The sequence below is a fragment of the Lissotriton helveticus genome, chromosome 4_1 (assembly GCF_964261635.1).
Source record: "Lissotriton helveticus chromosome 4_1, aLisHel1.1, whole genome shotgun sequence".
Classification (NCBI taxonomy): domain Eukaryota; kingdom Metazoa; phylum Chordata; class Amphibia; order Caudata; family Salamandridae; genus Lissotriton; species Lissotriton helveticus.
The window spans coordinates 287,016,166-287,035,072 of NC_136063.1; the positions used below are offsets into that span (position 1 = coordinate 287,016,166).

The window sequence follows — 18,907 nt, forward strand, 5'->3', positions numbered from 1 at the left end:
TTTCCTCCGTCCAACTCTGGAACACCAACACGGAAGGCCAGGTTAATAAGCGGTGTTGTCATCGCGGTGCTCTTGACTGTAAATCTCTGAGTATTATGGGGCAAATTATAGCGGTTACTTCCACCGTCTTATGTTCATTTCCTTATTTTCGAGATAGTAAACGTTGATTTAATTGTTTTCCTTATACTTTCAATTGATATTTCAAGGACACCTCTTGGTTTTATTCCATCCAGTGTATTAAAATTGTGAGACATTACCATAAATAATCATAACATTGAGTGTTCGAGTAAATACATTCATTTGATTGGAAATTTCAATAGAAAATGGGAGGAGACCTGTTTTATGTCTCCAAAGATCCTTTATCAAGGAACATTTTGGATAAAGACTTTTTACTTGCACTATTTAATTCAAGTACCGTATTTTCCGGCGTATAAGACGACCCGGCGTATAAGACGACCCCCTACTCTGCTTGATAAAATGTAGGTTTCGTGCTATACTCGCCGTATAAGACTACCCCCACTTCCAGCGCAGTCCAACGCAGTCCTGCATAGTTGGCTCGTACTTTGTACGCTTTTGTAACCTGCACACTTATCACTTTTTTCGCCAGGAATGTACCCATTGCTACCTCATGTATTTTGGTTGCTCACTATTGTCACTTTTGATCCATGTAACTTAACGTTTCCTTTTGTAATTTGTTCATTTATAATTGTTCCTCTTGTATCCATACTGTTCCTACTGTAAAGCGCTCTGACACTTCGGGTAAAGTCCGCGCTATGTAAAAAACGCCTGAAAACATACCTTTAAATTTTGTACCCGGCGTATAAGACGACCCCCGACTTTCCAGAACATTTTAAAGGGTTAAAAAGTCGTCTTATACGCAGGAAAATACGGTACAGAGTATTGTGCTCAACAAGAGTAACCATACGGTTTTCACACACTTAAAAACAGTCAAAACAGACCAGTTTTGATGACCAGGTTACAGAAAACTTCACCAGCATTGGCATAGCCAATAGGTCTCGCCTCTGGGACCTTATAAGTGTTTAGCCATGCAACAGGTGATGTTGTTGCACCAAGGATATTGTGCTGCATAACTAAATACTTATAAGATCCCAAAAGCGAGACCTATTGGCTATGCCAATGCTTGTTCTTAAAGACACCAACTGTTACTGAATATCAAAAGTGCTCCCTGGAATATGGCCAAGCCCATCCTAGTTTTTAGGGACCAGTATAAGCCCCGATGATAAAGAATGCCACTTCTCCAGTGGGTGAGGGTCCGACAAAAGAAAACAATCCTGCTTTCACCTCAGACGGTAATAAACTGAACATCTGACCGCGTCAGACAAATGCTTTGGGCGAGGATACCCATTAGTGTGTATTACTGATTGGACAGGGATAATGTAACCTTCCCCCATAGGAAATTATCTCTCCCTTCAAGTGGGAGGCCCACATTTTGCATCCCTCTGTAATTAGCATTTAACAGTGTTGGAGCACATCTTCACCGGGTACTGTTTTCTGCACGCCTGTAAAACTGCCTGCTTTCCTGACCCAGGCAACTGATGTGACATGAAAGGGTTATATAGCCATTTAAAACTCATAATGAATAAAAAATAAATATTTTGGACTCCGCATTTTGTACTGTAGCTTGGATATCCATTTGCAGTATTACTTGCCATTGAATTAACTTAAATCAGAATTATGTCCGAATGCCATACCTGTGTGACAGGGCAAATGAAGTTAACCTGACTTTGGGTCACAGCAATGTCTTCATCAAGCTGTTCCATGGTCTGCTCATCAGCTGGATCTTCTGGTAGACCAACTGAAATAAAATTAGGACAACGTGATCACAAGCTTATATCAACATCCATACCATTTTGCTGCCAGCATTATAGTTCAGATTGACGTGCTTAATCTTCATTTCTACAAAACTGCATTATTTAGATCATGTCTATATAAAACGAATGAAAGTCTGTGTGTCTACATCTGCAGTTACTAGGTCACTGCATAAGAAGTAATGGACTTAGGGCTGCTTCTGGGCCAAATCTGGCTCCCAGTAGGGGTAAAGATGGCTAAAAATAAATTGCCTAGAGAAAATAAATCGGCAGAAACATTGTGATCACAAATTATATTTGGGCTTCGTTTCGAATGAGCTCTGTATAATATTAAAGAGGTTGTCTGCAAAAAATTAGAAATGTTTACATGATATGCCGCAGTACTAACAGGTTTGTAAATTAGGGGCAATGAAATAGCGTCTCAATAAAGTGAATGTGTATAACACTGTAACACATCATCAGTAGTTCAATCAAACAGCTTCACTGTCTCTGCCACTTTTACGATGTTATTCAAGCTCTATAGGTAAAATCACATATTTATGCGAAATATGTTAATCAATCACACATTCAGCATAATACGTTATTAAAACAGACATTAACATACGCCTTGCACTAGAAAACTGAGCAAGCCTAACCAAGAAAACATACTTAATTTTTCTCATTGTGGATTTAATCATCATTTTTCAATGGACAATTCCGAATAAGTCTTTCCCCTTTAATAACCCAAACCAACATATCACAAGCATATCTTACTTATCAGGACAGACATATATGCTTCAAAACAATGGGTGAGCTCAGCTGCTTTTACACATTTCCCATTAAGTGGATACAATATCCACAGGTCACTGAGGGAGCAGTGCATCTGCACTCACCACTCACTGATCACATCTGCCACAGTTTCTCAGTGAGACCCATTACAAGAGAGGAAAATACCTGGAGGGTGCAACTTGCATGTACGGACCCTGTCTGAGCAGTCATGTAATACTTAAAAGGCTGCCAAAAAGCAGCGTTCACCTTCGGCCTTGTGGTTAGTGCAGATGAACAAGTAGTAGATGAACAAGTAGCTTACCTCCAGTACCGCTCTTTTTGGTGAATACTCTAACCTCAGATTGCGCACCTTTCGAATCATTCCAATGTGAGAGACTGGATCTGGCAACAATCCCACATGCCAGTAGGTGGCATTCTGCATCTCTGGGTTGATATTGTTCCACCCCAGAAGTGATGGGGAGGAGCGGATATCGATGCCACCAATGTGAGCTGACATCAGTTTCTTTCTTAACTCTGTGCCCACAGAAGGAGAACTCAAAATATAATCAGAGGAACCAGTGTATAGATCTCTAGATTGGGACCTTTTATGTAAGAAAATAGATTATTCCACACAATAGGGAAATGGGAGTGCAGTGATAAATCTGTGGTTATAGATTCAACCAGGAAGAGCATTACCAAAGTTAAGTAACTTGTTATTTTGATGGATACTTCTAACGGCAGATTCCTCACCTATAAAAATGACGTAAAGCCGTATAACCTGACTACTCTGATTGAAGATAATGGAGGTTGTCATTTTAGATCATGGAGGTCGGCATCTTACTCTGTTTATACAGAATCATTGACATGTCTGCCATTTGACGCAGATGTCGTCTGACCATATCTTTCTAAGTACCATGGAAGTGTCAGGCTCTTCGACTGTAGACAAGGATATATCACCTGATGTGACAAGTGTCTACAGGCAAATAGTCAAAAAAATAACTGACATTCTCTTATGTCAAAATTCAAATTTCTAATAAGATATGGCATATAAGGACTGCTATTTGACAACTTAAGTGAGAGGTTCCATGCCCAGATTATTGTCCGAGATTATACCAGAAGACGGTTGCACCTACTGCCGACACACTTCAAAGATGTAACATCTTGTTCAGTGCTGTGAAAGTCAAGTCCCGGAGGAGGGCTGCTCCCGCATCACCTGTGTGCCCTCCGCAGGAAACACTGCCTTCAAGCCTCCACTGATAACTGCAGCCTTTGCTGTCAACAAGGTATGCAGTGTGTCACTTCTCCCTACGAAACTCTAGATGGCAAGTTGCTCTGCTTTCCATGCATTATCAGTGTAGCACATCATAGTAGGTTTTAGGGCGTTAGGTTTGAGATGACATTTTAACCATGTTAAAAATGTTCATTTTATTTTTATTACTCACAATGTCTTTTTGCTGTTTTTATGATACCCTGTGTAGTAGTTTTAGATGTACTGAGAAACAGGATATTCTTGTCATAATGAATGATTGTATTTCTATTCTTCTTAGTGCAGTGAGTAAGTGTGTGTGTGTGTCTGTGTGTGTTAGTATGTGTGTGAGATACAGTGAGCAACAAAATAGGCTTGTTTCTGTTACCACAGAGCCCCCGATCCCTTTATAGGGATTGTTAATAAAGCAAAAAGTCTACTTCAACAATGTATTGGAAAGGGTACTGCAGGGCTACAATAACCTGTCATTCAGGTGGCAGGGAAGGCCCACGAGGTTACCGTCCTATTTCATTTATCGATTAAACAAGTAAAGTTATGGGCAGGATCTTATTGAATCAGTTGTAAAAATGGGTCACTGAGAAGGGTTGCTTTTCTGGTTGAGTATGGATTCAGACATGGTCTGCGCACCGTTGACCAATGTCTCAATCTCCATCTTACTCTCGGCAAATACACAGTGGCAAAGAAGGACTGTCTCCATTTAGCCTATATGGACTTCAGCTCACCCTTTGACTATGTGAACAGAGGGAAACTATGGCAAAAAATGCTACAAATGGGTGTGGATGGGGTATTGGTTAATTTTTTGGCCCAGCTGCACAAAATACGGGGCAAATGGGGAATGCACTGCCCCCATTAAAATGAGGTGCGGTGAAAGTCAAGGTTGCGTGTTGGCACTATTCCTGTTCTGCTTCTACATTAATGACCTAGACACCTAGTTAAATATTGGAGAGGCACATACATTCGGGTGGGCTCTAGGAGGCTCCCTGTACTGCTTCATGTGGATGACTGTGTCAATGTCAAGAACTGGTGTCAGCCTTTAGAAGCTGTTGAATACATTTGCATCATTTATGGATGAAGTGGCTCTAAGGACAAACTCTGCTAAATCACACGTGATGGTAGTAGGTAAAACATGCTCTAGCCTGAGACCACATTACATTAATGATGAAAAACTTTCTGATGTCCAAACTTTCACCTATCTAGGCATTCCATTTGATTGTAAAGGCACATGGCTGCATCTAATAAAGGTTAGAAAATCTCGGTTTGGCCAAACAATAGAGGCTCTTTTTAGATTTGCTGGGAAGCTTGACTCTAACCTATGAATGTGATTATGAACATTTAAGAGGCACGCTGCCACTCTACTGTGACATGTGGAGCTGGGTCTGGGAATATTGTGACATCTCAAACTTATAGGTTCAAGAGAATGTGTTCTTGAGAAGGCTTTTGTCTGTACCTACTGACCTTCCCATAGTCCTCTGCCATACGGAGGTAGGTGTATGGGACCGTATTAAGTTAGCCCAGCTTATGCTATGGAACTCAATTTGGACCAAACAAGAAACTTGACTTAATCAAGATATAATAAATAATTGTCTGTCTCTTGACTATGCACACAGCATTGCATGGCTCAGACACATTAAACAGCAACTTGCCTTGTTAGGGAGAGCTTAATGTTTTGGCAAGCTGCAAACCCTCTCCTTTGTCCCCAAACATCAGTTAAAACAGGATTTCTTAGCCTTAAGCAAAAGGTGTAGAGAAGGCATAATGATGGAAAAGAAGAGGGTATCCGGTTATCTCCCATTAGTAAGTACAGACACAATGGAGCCTACCTATTGTTTCCACTCCAACACTCCCAAAGATTTTACTGGTGAGGTTTAGGATTAACATAGCCCATTTTTTATACCATGATGTATTGTAATGATGATTTCATACTGTGTATTGTTTTGTGTTCATTTTAAAAGAATCAAATATTGTAATGCACAGTAATGATGATTTTATATTGAGCATTCTTTTATGTTGTTTTTAACCGAATAAAGATAGCCTATAAAAAAGATAGTCTGAATCTGAACATGTCGTTCACATTCAGGACTGGTGCTTTGAACGGAGTTCACTTGTGTCACCCGTGGGCGAGAAAGCAAACCTTGTACAACTAAGCCAAAGTTGTAGTGTATACAACAAAATAGATACCATCCCAAGACGGAGGGTCATGGAATAGGCTCCGACTAAAACGTCCTGCATGACCGAAGGGGCAAAATCCCCTTATAGTTGGAAGTGTGTGTCAAGGAAGTAGTGCTTTGTGAACATGTGCATTGACACACGTCAAAGCCTGACACATTTCCAGAAGAGGCACTCCATATGCCAACTCAGTGGTAGCATCATTGGCCCTGGTGGAATGAGCCCTCAATCCTTTGAGAGGCTATTTCTTGGCCAATGCATCGTAAACCTTAATGCAGACCATCTAGTCAAAGTCCTTTTTTACCTCGCCTTTCTTTGCTCCACAAAACTCCACAAAGTGCTGATCATCCACCTGATGGTCTTTGGTGCAAGCAATGTAAACAATGTAAAAGCTTAAGGCTCTTTTGGGGTCCAGTAGATGGAGTTGCGCCTCCTGTTTCGAGGGGTGAGCAGAGCATAGAACGTTGGGAGAGTGATGGATTGCCCAATGTGGGATGGTGTCACGATTTTGGTAAAAAGGCCCAGTGACGTAACACAGACCCCTGCAGCCCCTGCATGGTGAGGGGGGCCCTCAAGCTCCTTGCAGGGGAGCCACCTCAAGTTTTGTTACGCCAATGAAAAGGCCGCTCTGGTCTGTAGTAAGAAAGTGGTGTAGGGCGGGTGCATTGTAAGAGCCTCGAGCTCACTCATGTGACAAGCAGAATGGATCATGAGAAAGACAGTTTTGAGAGTCAAAATGTGCAATGAGCAGCTGTGCACTAACTCAAAGGGGGTGCACATGAGTAATGTCAGGACTAAATTAAGATCCCACGGTGGCATCACAAATGGTTTGTGAGGAAACGTGTGTCAAACCTTTAATACACTGCATCACAACAGGAGATTTAAACAAAGATGGCTGGTCTGGCAAATACAAAAAAGCTGAAAAGATCAATAGATAATCGTTAACGGTGCCCACAACAAGTCAATGGTGGGCCAAAACAAACATCAAAACGTCCGGAAGATTGCCTACAATGGGTCCATGTTACAAGCTCCACGCCAGTTCACACACTAGTCCCAGGGCCCTGCATCAATGGATTTTGTAGAGGGACGTTGCATGGCAAGAATAACATGCACAACCTCATGAGGTAGATCGAACACTGTAAACTGCTGCAGATGAATCACCAAGAATGGTGGTGTAGATTGCACAGGGTCTAGTGCACAACCCTGCCTTGCTGCTGCAGCATAAGATTCTCCTGAAACGGAAGTCTAGCTGGGAAAGAGATGCTCATGCCCTAAAGTTTTGGGTACCACACTCACCCTGCCCAATCTAGGATGACTTGGGCCCATTTGTTCCAAATATTCTTCATTACTCGGGGCAGTGACGAAAATACGTTCAGGTCTCCTGTGTGGTGCACTTTATTCATGAGTCTCTTCTTGGGAATTCCAGCTTGTGAAAGTTGCGACGCTGCACATTTTCAACAGCAGTTGGGATCCAAAGAAGCACTACAGGGAACCGGAAAAGAGGCCAAAAGGCCTCCCTGAAGGCCTTGACCTGGTGAGACGTCACGGATGACTTGGGGAATTGAGGGTGCATCGGGACCAATGTGGCAATTGGCTCCTAGGTGGACTGAGAAGGAGACTGGGTGGCACTGTGAAGCCCTTCCGATTTCTCTGGAGACAGTGAGGGAGGCATGATGGGGTGAGTCCCACTTGCCCTTCTTATGTTTCCAACTTGCCTTGGACCTGGATGATGACCTGTCGAAGGATCCGCCTTGGGAGTGCAAGCGAGTCCGTGCTTTTGACTTAAAACAGGAGCTGTACTTGTGAGATTTCTTGCGGTATTTGCAGATGCACAGCTGCTGTACTTGTGAGATTTCTTGCAGTATTTGCTGAAGCACAGTTGCCCTTCACGGTCCCAGATTGCCTTTGAGTTCATAAGGGCGCCTTCCTCACGTGACTTGGAGTCATGCCCTGACCCAAAACACCAAAAGCATAACTCAGGCTGTCACAGACATCTGTTTGTGACTGTCCCTGCGTGGCTTGAATCCAGTAATGTTCAGAGGGGACACAGTTTCATTGTATACTGGCTTAAAGATTTTAAGGCAAATTTGTTTTAAAGGTTCATCAGAGGATGAAGGAAGAAGAGGAGCATAGTTCTGGATCAGTGTCTGAAGGCGTGAAAAGAAAGGAAATGAGGCCAGTATGCTGATGTTGTGTCCATATCAGCTCATATCTTCACTCCAGGGACAGAACAGAGTCAATGTGGAGCTGCAAGATGGCATCTTCTGGTGTCCAGGAGTATTGCTGTGAAAAGCTTCCAGATCTGTTAGGTTCTGTTTTTTTTCTCCAAAGGTGAGGAATCTGCAGTTTGAAGTATCCATCAGAATTAAGCATTTATTAGGCGACCATATTCCAAATTCATTATTAGCATATTTTCTTTGCAGGGATAATTAATTTTTCTACAGCCAAGTTACTTTAAGTTCATACTGACTGACTGCAAGAGCTGCACGATTTATGTGCTGCACTAGGGCACTGCCTTCACCAGGCACCGATCAATATAACTGTTGCACCACTTCGTAAGATTCTACCTCTGATGTCTGACATCTCCAGGGGAAAAATTACAGACCAGTCCTGTGGATAAAAAAAAGGCTATGTTTGCTTTATGAATTACAGAAGGCTGGGAGTTGCATATGCTTTTGTGACACCTTCTGTAATACCAACTGCCTGGCTCACATTTTGCATCTGTGTAATCCCTCATTTTCATAGGGAAATGGACCCTTTGAAATGAGGCAAATCATCTGCATGTTGGCTAACACCTTAGGACTTTACAGGGACAGCTGAACTCAGATGTGATGGTGATTTGAAACCATAGCGCCGTTTTCCACATAAGAGTATCTCTTTCTCCAGTAAGAATGTATTTATTTTTAGGAGTTTTATGTAGTCTGGCTAGACCAGTAGGTACCAGAGCGCTTTACAAGACATGTGACACAGATGCACGTACAAGACACAGATACCATAGCATTAGCAGAAGAATTTCAGGTTGATATAGTCTATCCGGAAGCAATAAAAAAATACAAGGCAACATCAAAAAACACTGCAACCACAATATCAATAAGTAGCATATTTTACAACAGTATCCATTGGTGATGGATTAAACGTTGAACTGGGACAGTGGACCATATCAAATGATACTGTTGATGTAAGAGGTTGAGGGGAGCAAGCTGAAGTATGGGGTCAGTAATAATGATTTGAGGTTCTGCTTGAAACAAGTATAGGAGGGATTACGCCGGAGGTCTTTAGGAAGTGAGTTCCCGATCCATGGAGCGTTACCTGAGAAAGAACGTTTCTGGGATTTTTTGTTTTTTAGTTTTGGCGATGATGGGAAGGAGTGAATTGGAGCTTCTTAGTGCCCGATTGTTACGCGCTCACGAAAGTTTGAATTCAAATTTTTAAAGATTTGCAGTGTGAAGGGCTTTGTGAGTGATACAAGTTGTCTTCAAGATGCATGTTCCTACTACTGGCAGCCAGTTGAGACTCTTGAGAGCAGGCGAGATAGTCGTCAAATCATTAGGTACCAGTGAGGAGTCTTCCAGCTGCATTGAGAGTTGTTCTTAGAGGCATAATGGGGCTTTTCGTGATCCCGGTGTTTCAAGTGGGACAGTGATTGCACTATAGTATTTAGGTTTTCAGGTGGGATAAACGGTTTGATTTTCTTGTGGTGTTTCAGGGTGAGGCTGAATAACTGATGTGTTCTTTCATAGACGTTTTTTGTCTAGGATGATTCCCAGGGACTTCACAGAGTTGGAGAATGTGAGAGAACAGTTAAAAGCATCCATGCTCTTGAGCCATTCTTGCATTGGCAATGACTTGGGGGAAAAGGGTAAAGGTTCAGTTTTATTAGAGTTCAATTTTAGATGATTGGTGCTTAACCAGGTTTGTATCTTGTTTAGTGTGGTGTTCAGATGGCAGATGTCACTGTAGGATGATATTTTGTAGTAAAGTTGTGTCGTCGGCATATAGATGGTATTTTACACCCGGTTGCTTCGGGATGGTTGTGAAGAGGTTAAAAAGGGATGGAGCAAAGATGGATCCTTGTGGTACTCCTTATGGCACTGGTGTAGGTGTGAGAGGCAGCTGCTGATTTTTATTTGTTGTAAGCGGTGTTTTAAATAGGACGTAAACCATCTCAAGACAGTCCTATAATACCAGTGCTATTCTTGAGGGTCTCAAGTAGGGCTTAGTGACTCACTGTGTCAAATGCCGCCGAAAGATCGAGTAGGATTAGATGGCAGGAGTCACCTTCATCTAAGGTTCTGAGAATGTCATTTGATATGTTGAACATAGCAGTTTCCGTCCTACACCCTTTTTTGAATGCCGATTGGAAGATGTCGTGGAGGTTGAATTTCTCGATGAGTTGGATCAGGAGGCCTTTTTCGATTGCTTTTGCAGAAAGGAAAGTGGGAGACCGGTCTGAAGTTTTTTAGGTTTTTTGGGTCGGCTCCAGGTTTTTTAAGAAATGGGGTCACTTGGCTTAGTTGATGGGAGTCCAGAACACAGACGATGACAGAGAAGCATTGAGGATTTTTGTCCAAAATGGAGAGATAATGTGATTAAGGTTCTGGACTAAGGAAGAAGGAAGGGGATCAGTGGTATGGGTTGTAGGTTTCCAGTTTGAAATTATCTTGTGGACTTCTCCGTCTGTCAATGATTTGAACTCTGACCAATAGGCATTGTTCTTCAATGGGTAACGCTCCTTCTTGATTTTATATGTGTATCTTGGGTTAAAGGTAGAGCCTGGAGAGGGAGTTCCCATGGATATGGGTACGTCGTCGGAGCAGGAGAGCTGCATTGTCAGACTAGCAACATGGTTAACCACATCGACGCTGATGACGAGCTCAGCTCGTCATGAGGTACACCTCTCGTACGCTCATGACGAGCTGAGCTCGCCATGAACCGCGTATTTTCAAATCTTCAGCGCACAGCGGGAAAATGCGCCGCAGCGATGCGGTTAAGAGGTTGTTCGGTTTTCATTATTTTCTCAGAAAAGAAATTCCCTGTTTCCTCACAGAGTTTGTTGGTGGCTATTGATTCCTGTTGGGAGGCGAGGGTAGTTTGTTGCTTAATTATGTTGCGGAGATCCCTCAGTCTGTTCAACGCCCAGTCAAGTTAATTGCAAAAGAACACAGCCTTTTCTCTAAAGATGTGTTTCTTGTAGGAGAGACGTTTAAATCTGAAAAGAGCAAGGTGTCCTAGGGTAGGGTACTGTCTCCAAAATCTTTCAGTTACTCTTAGTGGTCTCCTCTCTGTGTTGAGGTCTGACTTGAACCAGGATCTGGACTGGACCTTTCTGAATCTCTTGAGTTTGAGCGAGCAACATGGTATTTCTTTAATGTTCCTTGCCCAGTGTGTATGTTTTTTGGATGTGGCTTGGAAGGGTCTAGAGTTAGCTTTTAGGCTGAAGTGTATGAGATGGTGATCCGACCAGTCAATGGGTATGATGGATTGGAGAGTGACAAGTTCGCTTCTGGTAATTATCGCATCTAGAGTAGCACCTCTGTTGTGGGCCTGTTCTCTGCGGAGTTGCTTGAAGTCATTGATTTCAAATATGATTAATAAGTTACAGGCCATGCTGTCATCTCTGTCATTCCAATGAACATTGAAGTCCCCTAAGAACTTGTCTTTAGTTTCAGTAACAGACCAATGAGTTATCAGGTCCCAAATGTCTTCAATGTAGGATGAGCGATTACCAGGGGGGTGACAGATGGTACGAAGTTTGATAGGTGTTGTATCTTTTGTTATAAGTTCAACTCCCAGGTATTCGAATGCTGAGTAGTTTGCAGTTTCAAGAATGTTTATGCGTATGGTATCTTTATGAAGAATTGCAATTCCACCTCTTGTACAACCTGGTCTGTCCCATCGAATAACAGAACAGTAAGGAGGTGAGAGTAGGTCGAGTATGGAGGTTGAGTGATCATTGAGCAAAGTTTCAGTTAGGAATGCAATGTCGGCTCCCTCTGTTAGTATGGTTTCAGCTATTTTAGTTGCATGCTTAACTGCTCACCAACAGTTCAGAAGTCAACAGTTTAAACAATCAGGGCTTCTTTTTAGGGAGTGAAGTGTTTGTATGGTGATGTATTGAGCTGTCAGTCTAGGCACTGTGTTTGTTCGAGGGATTTGGTTTGTGCTGATGATAACTGGGATACTGGATGGATGCTTGAGGTCCTTTTGGTGAACTTTTGTGCAGTATGATTCACTAAGTGCTATTGCTTCAGAAGCAAATAGTGGGCAATGGGCTCTCTGCGGTCTGTTACATGAGAGACAGAGCGGGATAGAGGTCCAAGAGGTTTGCACATTATCACTCAGAGGTCTTTTACAAGGAGTCTTATTTCCTGACACGGAGTCGGCTATGCATAATAATCTGGGTTGGGACAGTACTTTCCTTTTTTAGTTTATTTTTTATGTGTGAGATTTCTTCAGCAGGGGCATCAATTTTATTTTCCACTTGGCTAAGGGTTGAGTTAAGTAGGTCAGAGCAAGCTTTGGTGCCGTAAGAGTGGGGACAGGCGATGGTACCAATGACTGTAGGGGCAGAGGAATCATATTTGTGTTGAAGTCAGGGGCTTTGGGTGTAATGTGTTTATTTAGGCTGGGTGGGTTCCTTGTTGGAGAGCATGTTTGTGCTTGGAAGGGCTGAGGAGAGTTCTGTGGAGTTCCTAAGATTAGGGCAGGCTCTGTCTTGGCCGAGGATTACAGTGGAGGTCTGGGTTGATACGTGGCCATTAGAGCTCATCAACAGTTAGAGGAGTTAGAGAATAGAGTAGTTAGTTGAAGCTGGGTTTATTGCATGATAAGGAAGATTAGTGTTGGTAAATGTCAATTGAATATGGTGAGGTGTTGGTTTATCGATTGGATTAGTATGTTCCTGGTTCTGAAGATGGATATGATGACGTTCCATATGAAGCATTAGAATGGGGCAATGGTAAGTTTGGTTCCATAAGGAATTTAGTTTGTGTTTGCTACATGTAGATGATCAGAGATAAGATTTCTCCACTTTGCTGGACGTTTGGAGTAGAAGATGAAATCAGTATTTTGATTACCCTTGTTTGCACTGAAGTAGGGGTCTGCTATAAGTTGTTCTGGAAATTGCTTGTGTAGATTATGGTTGAACCTTTTCACAGCAGTTTTAGTGAGATTGTTAGGATAATTAATGCTCCAAGAGTTGGGACCATATCTCTCAATTTCAGTGCTATGTAATTTGGTATCCAGGCATAGCGTCATGGCTGTTTCTACAAAAGGATTCAGAAAAGGGGGTGATGATGGACAGAGCATCTGAGTTAAACAGAACACTCATGCCCAGTCAAAAGATCAGGGCTTGATCCATCACCGTTTTTTAGCTTACTGCACCATCCCAGTTCAGAACCTGGCTACATGCAAATTAGTCTGTCCCTGGCCCAGTGCATCCCCATGATGCCCTGTTATGTTCCCATAACAGGGCAGACCAAACTACCAAGCCAATTCTTTACTGGAAAGGAAACAAGCTTCCGGGGACCGGTTTCTGGCATTGCAGCCGTCTTCGGCCCGGCTTGCTTGAATCCTAATGGTGCAGTGAGCAAGGGACTCACATCTGAGCATACCCTGCCACTCCTATAGTGGCCAAAACGATTCAGAAAAGGGGGTGATGATGGACAGAGCATCTGAGTTAAACAGAACACTCATACCCAGTCAAAAGATGTCCGGCGAAGATAACAGGCGAAGATAACAGAGGCCCATGTCAACTTGGCCCTGGCAGATTATCTCGCCCGAACCAATGTCCTCGACCACACACAAAACGGCTTCCGTGCTGGGCACAGCACGGAGACCGCTCTTCTTGTGATGGTGGAACATCTCCGTGCGGTGTTGGATGCTGGTCAGACGGCGGCGCTGATATTGTTAGATCTCAGCGCCGCCTTCGACACCGTCTCCCACAGCATCCTCCTGCATCGGCTCGAGGAGATAGGTGTCGGCGGACAGGCTCTGCAGTGGTTCCGCTCCTACCTCGGCAATCGTTCCTTCTGTGTTTCCATCCCTCCCTTCAAATCCAACTTCCAGCCACTGGCCATGGGGGTTCCGCAGGGATCCTCGCTGAGCCCCACGCTGTTTAATCTGTACGTGAGACCGCTGGCTGATGTTGCTAGGCAGTGGGGCCTAACTTTGGTCTCATATGCCGACGACACACAGCTGGCGGTTACTCTCAGCGGGGATGCGGAAGTTGATGCCCCCAGGTTTCAGGATGGACTGAAGGCGGTGGCTAGCTGGCTGACGGGGAACTGTCTCCAGCTGAATGCCACTAAGACAGAGGTCATGGTTGTCGGAAGGGGAGCGGAACTTTGGGGTGACCAATGGTGGCCATCAGAGTTGGGACCATCCCAGACGCCGGTGTTGGAGCTGAAAAATCTAGGCGTCTGGCTAGACTCGGGTCTTACTTTCGTAGGACATACTAAAAGAACAGCTGCATGCTGCTTTGGTCTGTTGAGAGGCTTAAGACCCTTTTAAGTATTTCGACGCCCCAACCAGACAGTTAGTAATCCAGGCCACTGTCATCTCTCGCCTGGATTACGCGAGCTCTCTTCTCGCTGGGGCGAATCAGGCTGAGCTTACTCGACTGCAGCGGGTACAAAATGCCGCAGCCAGGGCGATTGTCGGCCTGCCTAGATTTTGTTCGGTGACGAATGTCCTTCGCTCCTTACATTGGCTTCCTGTGAGGAAACGTATTCTGTTCAAGATCCTTTGCCTGGCCTTTAAGATCTTGAAAGGCATTGGCCCTGAAATCCTGGCCTGCTCTCTTTCTCTTTATGTCCCTACTCGCACTCTTCGCTCCCAGGGCTTGGCCTTGGCTGTAGTCCCTAGATACAGGCTCTGCCGTATGGGGGGACGTTCCTTTGGTGTAAAAGCGGCATCAGCTTGGAACTCTCTCCCGGTGGAAATTCGCCTGTTGGAGGATCTTATGGCTTTTCGGAAAGCCTTGAAAACATTCCTGTTCTAGTTCCCTCCCTTAAGCTCCAGCCCGTTTAAGTACTTTTAAAATAGAGTGGTCCTTCTTGGTTTTCCTTTCTGCTGTGTTATGTTCCTTTTATGCGCTTCCTTGTCAAATGCGCCAGGACGCTCCTTAGCTGGAGTAGCTGTGCGCACAATAAAAAGCATTAACATAACATAACAGATCAGGGCTTGATCCATCACCGTTTTTTTAGCTCACTGCACCATCCCAGTTCAGAACCTGGCTACATGCAAATTAGTCTGTCCCTGGCCCAGTGCATCATGGGAACAGGGCAGACCAAACTACCAAGCCAATTCTTTACTGGAAAGGAAACAAGCTTCCGGGGACCGGTTTCAGGCATTGCAGCCGTCTTCGGCCCGGCTTGCTTGAATCCTAATGGTGCAGTGAGCAAGGGACTCACATCTGAGCATACCCTTCCACTCCTATAGTGGCCAAAACGATTCAGAAAAGGGGGTGATGATGGACAGAGCATCTGAGTTAAACAGAACACTCATACCCAGTCAAAAGATCAGGGCTTGATCCATCACCGTTTTTTAGCTCACTGCACCATCCCAGTTCAGAACCTGGCTACATGCAAATTAGTCTGTCCCTGGCCCAGTGCATCATGGGAACAGGGCAGACCAAACTACCAAGCCAATTCTTTACTGGAAAGGAAAAAAGCTTCCGGGGACCGGTTTCTGGCATTGCAGCCGTCTACGGCCCGGCTTGCTTGAATCCTAATGGTGCAGTGAGCAAGGGACTCACATCTGAGCATACCCTGCCACTCCTATAGTGGCCAAAACGATTCAGAAAAGGGGGTGATGATGGACAGAGCATCTGAGTTAAACAGAACACTCATACCCAGTCAAAAGATCAGGGCTTGATCCATCACCGTTTTTTAGATGACTGCACCATCCCAGTTCAGAACCTGGCTACATGCAAATTAGTCTGTCCTTGGCCCAGTGCATCATGCACTGGAGTGGAAGGGTATGCTCAGACATGAGTCCCTTGCTCACTGCACCATCAGGATTCAAGCAAGCCGGGCCGAAGACGGCTGCAATGCCAGAAACCGGTCCCCGGAAGCTTGTTTCCTTTCCAGTAAAGAATTGGCTTGGTAGTTTGGTCTGCCCTGTTCCCATGATGCACTGGGCCAGGGACAGACTAATTTGCATGTAGCCAGGTTCTGAACTGGGATGGTGCAGTGAGCTAAAAAACGGTGATGGATCGAGCCCTGATCTTTTGACTGGGTAGGAGTGTTCTGCTTAATTCAGATGCTCTGTCCATCACCACCCCCTTTTATGAATTGTTTCTACAAAAGGTCTGCCTGCAAAGGTGTAATGCCGACTATTCGAAACAGAGGACAGGGCTCAGTGTTCAAGTCTCAGTTTTATGGACCTGGAGAGGTATGCGTTTAAAAATGAAACCGGCGGCTGCTTTTTGGAGTTGCCGATTAAACCTGATTACTCCTGAGAGTGTCTGGTGTGTTCCATACTGAGGTTGAGGTGTACTGTCATATATAGGTTTAAGTCTACCTTGAAAGGACCATATCAACTGACAGCCCCTTGGCAACACTTCTTGGAATTCACTACTCCTCTCTCTAGAGTAGAAGCCTTCAAGTAGTCCTCTTTCTGTATTCATTTAGAGGAAGTCCTCTTTTGTTGTGAAGTTGTGAGAGAGGGGAGCGCCTCTCTTCCCCTCAGCATCGGCTTTCTGGTAGTTTTCTTTCTGTACTACTAGAAGATAAGTCTTCTTTTGGTATCATCTTGAGGGAGGGGGAAGCCACTCCTCCCCACACACACATTCCTGTCCTGGCACACCAGTGCTCCTCACTTCCTAATTGCACGTAGTGCAAGAGAAAAAATCAGGAGTGCAAAAACACTCAAGCATGGTGGAAATGCCAGTGTTTTAGATTGTGGCTGGAGTAACTCACCAATGGTGGCTTGATGAGCAGGTTTATGGTGCAACCAGGCCCAGCAGAGAGACTCCACAATGGATTGTTATTCCCATCCCCCACCTTGGTCAAGTATTAATTGAAGCAGAGATCCTGGGCTTCTTCGCCTAAATTATGAATGTTGTCTGTGTTACAACCCTAGGGCTGTTTCTATTGAAGGCCAAGGTTACACTATATCCCTACATGTGCCAACGGGTACTAAGCAACAGCAGTATGCAAGAGGCTAAAGATCAAGAATCTTCAGAACCATTCAGATTAAAACAAGGGCTTGTGCCCAAAACATCGGAATCGTAGATTGAATATCGCATACTCTTTAGGGGTGAAGAAAGACATTCAAAAATTATTGTGCTCATTTGCCCTTATAAAGAGTATTTTTTGCATGGACCAAAGGTGAGATTTCAGTTGATCGAAAACCCCAGAGTTGACCACAAAAAACAGCTGCCTGTTGATGGTCTAAAAGGAGCGGAGAGCCTACTGTCAACAGCCAGTCATAAAGATAAAGGAATACATGTACTTCTGACCTGCAAATATGGGTCCGGACTATCAGTATGAATTTGGTGAAAACCTGAAGGGCAAGATGGTAAACTGGAAATGTTTGACCCCACCACAAGTTGAAAGTAGTGCCTGTAGGATTGCAGTACTGGCATATGAAAGTGCATGTCCTGCAAGTCCAAGGACACAACCCAGTCTTTGGGATCCAAGGCCAACAGGACCTGGGCCAGCGTCAGCATCTTGAGCGCATTTTCCTGAGGAAAATGCCAAGAAGCATGAGGTCTGGAATCAGCCAAGGCCCCCCTCCCCCGACCTCCTCGATCATACCCGCTGCAGACATCTGATATTCTCTAGAGGGAACATCTGCATGGTCTGTTGATGTCTGGCCTAATGTGAAGGAACATGGAGAGGTGTACACAAAAGAGGAATAATGTAACCACCGGGACAACCTGAAGGACCCACTGGTCAGCACTAACTGAATGCCAGCCGGGTAGACAAAAATATCCTTTTGCCCCCTACCAGGCCCGGAGAACTGTCCAAGGGGAAAATAAAGTGACTTGAAGGCAAATGCAGCAGACATGTAAAAAGAAGAAGGCCGCTGCATTTGCCACATCCCTTGCCACCACTGCTTTCTTTCCAACCACGAAAGGGATGGATTGGTTGATGGTCAGGTTGCGAGGGATGTCAATGACAGGAGGCAAGGCTTTCAGTATTGTTGGTGAAACTGGAGAGTGGGAGAAAGAAGGACTAAAGTGCAGGGCAGAATCTGCTTCCTCAAGAAACAGCCTAGATCCATCAAAAGACATGTCCTTCGGGGAAGCCTGGATGACTTCAGAACAAATTGTGACGCAGAGTAATGATGCTGCTGCACACGTCCCAGACAACACAATCCCTAGTATCCAGACCGACTCTCTGGATATTTTTAGTTTGCCCTTCACTGTTAAGTACCATTTGGGCAAATACTGAGGGAGGGCAAAATCTTGTGTCCCGTATATCTCAGAAGATATGTATGTAGAAGTCCAAAATGCACAGAGTTAAAAGATCATAGAGCTAGACAAATGTACAACAAACGTTTTTGCACACAGTATCAATCTTTATAGATATCCTATCCATAGGACCATTAGAGAGGGCATCAGGGTTCACCTTGCTCAGGCTTCATGACAAGACTCTCCTGAGCTGGTGCTGTGTGAGGAAGGAAGCTCTACGCCAATTTCCACCTCCCATGCCTCTCCCCCAGAGCCAGCCTGTGGTACCAAGCAAAGGAGAAGCTCACAGGTGGAGCAGATCACGGTCTGAAGTATGCCACTACAGTTAGTGCCTGACTGAACAGCAGCAACGGCTCAGATGTTGAAAGCCCAGGCATAGAGAAATTTAGCTAACAAGTATGGCTTAGTCTCCACTGTGACCTATCATGAGGACATGGGCACATTCAGGTCTGGTGTCAGGTGAAGTGTCTCGGTACA

The 18,907-nt window shown here is 44.4% G+C and overlaps 1 protein-coding gene across 1 annotated transcript in view; it reads right to left on the reverse strand.

Annotated features, from left to right (window-relative positions):
- NSMCE2 (NSE2 SUMO ligase component of SMC5/6 complex) overlaps nt 1–18,907 on the reverse strand; it is a 696,967-nt gene that overhangs the window by 40,259 nt on the left and 637,801 nt on the right. Inside the window, exon 6 of the mRNA XM_078686783.1 lies at nt 1,713–1,816. Within this exon, the coding sequence (XP_078542909.1) occupies nt 1,713–1,816 (104 nt within the window). The remainder of the gene's footprint in view (nt 1–1,712; nt 1,817–18,907) is intronic.